Source organism: Oryza sativa, chromosome 8, assembly GCF_034140825.1.
Source record: "Oryza sativa Japonica Group chromosome 8, ASM3414082v1".
Lineage (NCBI taxonomy): Eukaryota > Viridiplantae > Streptophyta > Magnoliopsida > Poales > Poaceae > Oryza > Oryza sativa.
In genome coordinates, this window is record NC_089042.1 from 17,783,731 (window position 1) to 17,789,687 (window position 5,957).

The window sequence follows — 5,957 nt, forward strand, 5'->3', positions numbered from 1 at the left end:
AACACATCATAACAACCACAAATTTTGGACTGTAGAGGGTGTTGAATCAAGAAGCCTTCTTTGCAAAACCGAGCAGCAAAGTTGGACATGATGCAACACAACTCCTTTTGCATATCCCCCAAAAGAAGAAGCAAAGAGGGACAGATGGACTGGTATTGATTTCGCAATAACATCTCTTGGAAACTCCTGTTATTATAATTCAGTTGATCGGTATAGGAACTCAAACTCCTCATTTCATAAACGGCACAAACACACTTCCTCTTAGTCCAAAGACAATGTTTTTTTTCATGCACTAATGGAGGTAATGGATTACACAAAACATGCCACTGAATGTGACCTGAGACAGAAATTCCCACTGAAGGAAACTTCCAAACCCTTGTGCTTTATTCCTTTTCAGCTTTAGCAACTTTGTTGATGTTCAGAGTTTCAGACAGACAGATAGACAGGGATGTGCACCTGTGAAGGAAAACGACGGCAGCACTAGAACGGAAGCTAAAAAGATTATCTGAATTTCAGTAGTAGGGGAGTGTGTGCTTGTTGTCTCCAAAGGCCACTTTGGTCAGGCAGGCGTGCCCCTGCAGTCCCATCGTCTCTGCATTTTTTGGCTGTCCATTTCTTCAGTCTCCCAGCTGCTTGCCATACCACTCTGCTCCTCTGAAAAGAAGGCGAATTGGCAATGTGCATCCATGGATAGAGAGATTGCCTTTTGGTTTCAAGTTTTTAATTTCGACAACAGTGGGGCTGAAATATATAGATAATGTTTGGATCATAATAAGTTTGAACAGAAAAAAACTTTGTGAACTCCTTTCTGAAATAGATTTTGCAGTCTTTTCGGTGGTCAACTTTTCTTGAAACATTTGTGCTAACTTTATGTGAATTTTCAGTTAAATAGTAATATACCTGTGCATACCAATAAACATTGATTCATAAGCTTATGGGCCCATATAATTAGTAGACTCAAATTGTTTTTAGAGTGGATGGACGACTCTACTTTTAAGTATTTTCAGTTGACGTGAATCAAGAAAAACTCGACGATAAAGACATGTAAAACTGAAAATCCTTGAAATATCAGCAGGCAACAAGCCGACCATTCTGATCGTGACCCTGTCATATATCCTCTCAGAAAGAACCATTGATATAGTAGGCTATCCGAAGAGTCTCCTGTCTACTACTAGTACCAACAGCATGGACCCACATGTAATTCAGACAGACACTTGGGCAAGTTTGGGGTTAACTGGTTACTGTGCTATGGTGTGCGGCAGCCGTTGAATTCAGTTAGTTACAGAAGTGAAAACGAAAATTCACTGATGCTGATCCTGTCCCCTCATATAAACTGTCCAAGCAGAGGGTAATTGTCTGGATCAGTCAGTGACAAAGGACTTAAAGACAGTAAAAACATTTTCTCTGAAATCTATGAAGGACAATTTGGAGCTTAGCATTTCATAAAGGTTTTCTTCAGGACCATTGACACCAAATGTACATGTTACTGTAGATGCAGACATTCACTACACAGTTGTGTGGCTATGGTCCAGGACTCCAGACTGTGTCCACAATTTGCATATCCTGACAGATGCAAAGCCCAACAGTAATCCCAACAACAAATCACCTAACCTTTTTGGATCTAAACCCTGCAGGCTAGCAGAAAGGTAAGGGAAGAAGGGAAAAGAGCCAGCACAGCTTCTGTACAGCCTCTTGTTCTGTTGCTGTCACTTGATCTCCACCACAGCTGAATGCTCCCAACTTAATAGCAAAAGCTGCAACCTAAGCCTGCAATTGAATGGAGCACTGAATGGCCCAAAAATTACAGCACTGAAGGATCATATTTATCCGGGTCGAGAGATGATGTTCAGGTACATACCTAGAAATGCTTATACTAAAATGAAAAGTAATTAACATGTTAAAACTAAAATAGCAATTTTACTCCCCTTATCCCATAATATATGAATCTGAACTGAATGGGACATAACATAGTACAATTAATTTGGACAGGAGATCTATCCAAATTTATTGTACTATGTTGTGTTCCATACGATTTTAGATTGCTATGAGTAATTACTACCCAATAGTTTGTTCGATCCAAGCCAAATCAATCACTATATCTTATACATGTGTCTGTGTGATAAACTGATAGCAAGTGATAACTGAACATGTAAAATGGAAAAAAGCCGCTCAACAAGTTCAGGTACAACAAGAGGCACCTTTTTCACTTTTCAGGGTCTGAAATGAGCACAGAATAATGCAGATGGTCCACAGAGTCAAAAGTGTTAGCACCATCTAGCTTAAACCAAATCCTTGTTGGCATTGATACTTTAGACAAACTGGTAGTAGTACATTAACCCATGAAAATACTAGAATGAGCTATACATAGAGGACCTTTACTTAAGTAGTTCTAGCTTACATTGCATGCTTGAGGCTTCAACCTTAATGCTGGGTACTTGAGTACATTAATTACTACTGATTGTTAATGTGATTATGCTAACTGATTTTTGAAGCGAGTGATTATGCTAATTGCTAATTAAAGTGAGGTACTACTGTTCAGTGTGTTCATCAGTGCTGGCTTTGTGTGATCAAACGAGGAGAGGCTTCTCCTCCGCCATGGCCTTCTCCTTGCTCTCCGGCCGGAGCTCCAGCAGCAGCTTCACGACGGACCTCATCGACGGGCGGTTGATCGGGAGGCTGGACGCGCAGAGCAGCGCGACGTTGAGCGCCCTCCGCGTCTCGTCGCGCGGCGCGCCGGCGAGCCTCGCGTCGAGCACGCGGTCGACGCCGTCGCGCTCGACGCAGCCGCACACCCACCTGACGAGGTCCTTCTCCCCGAGCTCCGGCCCCGCCGGCGCCTTGCCGGTGAGGAGCTCCAGCATCACCACGCCGAAGCTGTACACGTCGCTCTTCTCCGTGATACGCAGCGTGTACGAGTACTCTGGGAAATCAAGAATCGTTAGCGGGCGCCATGGCGATGGCGATCGAGGTGCGCAATGATTAACTCACCGGGGGCAATGTAGCCGCAGGAGCCGGCGATGGCGGACACGGCGGTGGGCGGCGCGGCGGAGACGGCCCTGGCGACGCCGAAGTCGGCGACCTTGGCGCGGAGGTCGGCGTCGAGGAGGATGTTATTGGACTTGACGTCGCGGTGCACGATCGGCGGTGCGCAGTCGTGGTGGAGGTAGGAGAGACCCTCGGCGGCGTCGACCATGATGCGGTGCCGCGCCGGCCAGTCGAGGAGGCCGCCCTTGCCGCCGTGGAGGAGGTCGCCGAGGCTGCCGTTGGGCATGTACTCGTAGACGAGCAGCCGCCGGTCGCCGCTGCTGAGGCTGCACCACAGCTTCACGATGTTCTTGTGCCGTATCCTCCCCAGCGTCGCCACCTCCGCCTCGAACGTGTCCTTGCCGCCGCCGCCGCCGCCGCCGCCGGCTTCCATGGCCGCCGCCTTCTTCGCCGCGCCGCCGTTAGCCCAGAGCTTCTTGACGGCGACGACGGCGCCGTCGTCGCCGCCGCGGGCGCCGTTCCCGAGGACGGCCTTGTACACCTTGCCCGCTGCGCCCGTGCCGACCACGTTGTCCTCGTCGTCGAGGCAGCTCAGGATGTCCTCCTCGTCGAACTCCGCCTTGTGGAACGACGTGACCACCCACCTCGACTTCTCGCCGGCGGCGTCCTCCGTGCTCCACCTCCTTTGACTCCTGTACCTGTGGGCGAACCACGCGGCGCCGAGCAGCAGGATGACGCCGGCGACGGCGACGGTGACGCTCCCGACAAGGCCGCGGCGGCCGGCGCGGGCTCTGCGGCCGCTCGAGCACGAACCGCCGGTGCACAGCCCCGGATTGCCAAGGAAGCTGTCCTTGTACATCTCGCCGGCGAACAGAGGAGGCAGGACGCCGGCGAGCCGGTTGTTCGACAGGTTGAGCAGGCTCAGCTTAAGGTTCTCGAGTTGCACCGGCACGCCGCCGGTGAGCTCGTTGTTCGACAGGTCGAGCGAGTTGAGCACCGGCAGATCGCCGAGCTCGGCGGGGATGTTTCCGGTGAGGCGGTTGTCGGCGAGGTCGAGCTGCGTCAGCTTCTGCCACCGTCGAACACCTCGCGGCAGCTCGCCGGAGAGCGAGTTGTTCCTCAAATCAAGCCGGCCGAGCGTGGTGACCACGGTCAACGACGCCGGCAATGGCCCGGAGAACACGTTGTTGGAAGCCGACAGCTCGAACAGGTTCGGCAAGCTGCCTAGCTCCGGCGGCAGCGCGCCGGCGAAGCGGTTGTCAGATATCAGCAGCTGCGACAGGTTCCTCGCCGTGGCAATGGCGGGCGCGACGGCGCCGGACAGGGCGTTCCCGGCGAGCTCCAGCAGGTACAGGTGCGGAAGGCCCCACATGTCCGGCGGCACGGCGCCGGAGAGCCGGTTGTTCGGCAGCCGCACCCGCGTCAGCGTCCGGCATTGCCCCAGCTCCGCCGGAATCGGGCCGACGAGCTCGTTGTTCAGCATGAGAAGCTGCTCCAGCTTCCCGGCGCTGCACAGCGTCGCCGGAATCTCGCCGGAGATACGGTTGTCCGACAAGTCCAAGAACTCAAGCGGGCTCTTCTTCCCGAACTCCGGCGGCAACTCCCCGACCAGCCGGTTGGTGAACAGCCTGAGGTCGTTGAGCGCCGCCGCGTCGGCCACCGTCGCCGGCACGCGTCCGGTAAGCTCGTTCTGGTACAGGTGGAGGCTCTCCAGCCTCGGTGCGAGGAACAGGTCGGCCGGTATCTCGCCGGAGAGCTGGTTCATGGCGGCGTCGAAGAACCGCAGCTTCTTGAGCGCCGACATCCCCTCCGGCAAGCTCCCGGTGAGCTGGTTCGAGTAGAGCTCGAGCTGGACGACGCTCTCCAACCCTCCGATGCTGCTCGGGATCTCGCCGGTGAGGTTGTTCGTCGAGAGGTCGAGGTTGACGAGGCTCTTCAGGCTCCCGATCGACGGCGGGATATCTCCGACGAGGTTGCACCCGGCCAGCCACAGCACCTGTAGCCTCCGGATTCCGGTGAACGTCTCCGGCAACGGCGACGGCGCGAACTGGTTGTACGCGAGGAGGAGCTCCTCGAGGGCGCTCACGTTCGCCAAGAACGCCGGGAGCTCGCCGGACAGCTCGTTCCCGGCCAGGCTGAGCGTCAAGAGAGACGGGAACCCCGCGCCGTAGCTCCTCGGGACCTCGCCGGAGAACCCATTCCCGGCGAGATCAAGGTGCCTCAGCGACGGCATCGCGGCGAGGCAGCCGGGCAACGGCCCGGTGAGGTCATTGTACGACAGGTCGAGCAGCGCCAGCGACCGGAGCTCGCACAGCGGCGCCGGGAACTCGCCGGCGAGGGAGAGGTTGGAGAGGAGCACGGCGGCGATGGCGGCGGAGGAGGAGGACGACGGGTTGGAGCAGAGGAGGTGCGGCCATCGGCACGGGGAGAGGGACGGGGACAGGCCAGGGTCCCACGCGGCGAGCGCGGAGGACGGGTCGGAGAGCGCGGCCTTGGCGGCGAAGAGGTTGGCGAAGTCGGCGGGGAAGGAGGCGGCGCCGGCGCCGGCGGCGAGGGCGAGGAGGAGGAGGAGCAGGGGAGTCATGGGGGAAGCGTGGAGTGGAGCGAAGTGGGAGTGGGAGTAGTGGGTGGCTATTAAGGTGGGTTTGGGCTTTAAGGCGTGGGCGGCTGTCTCACTGACGGGTGGGACCCACCATCTCGTGTCAGTTTTGAAGGAGATTAGGGGGGGTTTGGGTTTTGGAGCTTGGGTGACTGACGGGTGGGCCCGTGATTCTGTCTCAGTTTAGACGGAGTAGGCGTATGTTCTGCTTGCTAATGGTGACACTTGAGGGCCTGAGGCTAACCTACGCACAGAGTGAGCATGATCCAATGGGGGCGATGCAGTGGCGGGTCAAATTTAGAGCTTAAAAAATATAATTGTAATTATATTGAATGTTATCTGTGAAAATTTAATATTAGTTCCTAAATTATTA

General features: G+C 54.8%; 1 protein-coding gene across 1 annotated transcript; it reads right to left on the reverse strand.

The window, feature by feature from the left end:
• Positions 1–2,275: 2,275 nt before the first annotated feature.
• LOC4345424 (receptor-like protein kinase HSL1) lies at positions 2,276–5,630 on the reverse strand. The gene is made up of 2 exons (XM_015793104.3): positions 2,989–5,630; positions 2,276–2,920 (listed from the first exon to the last, which is right to left on the reverse strand). The coding sequence occupies exons 1-2, from the start codon at positions 5,567–5,569 to the stop codon at positions 2,568–2,570; spliced, it is 2,934 nt and encodes a 977-aa protein (XP_015648590.1). The 5' UTR covers positions 5,570–5,630; the 3' UTR covers positions 2,276–2,567.
• Positions 5,631–5,957: the final 327 nt, after the last annotated feature.

Coding starts and splice junctions, on each gene's coding strand:
- LOC4345424 (XM_015793104.3), bottom strand. CDS start 5,569: ATGACTCCCCTGCTCCTCCTCCTCCTCGCCCTCGCCGCCGGCGCCGGC. Junction 2,921..2,988: donor CTGCGGCTACATTGCCCCCG/GTGAGTTAATCA, acceptor TTGATTTCCCAG/AGTACTCGTACACGCTGCGT.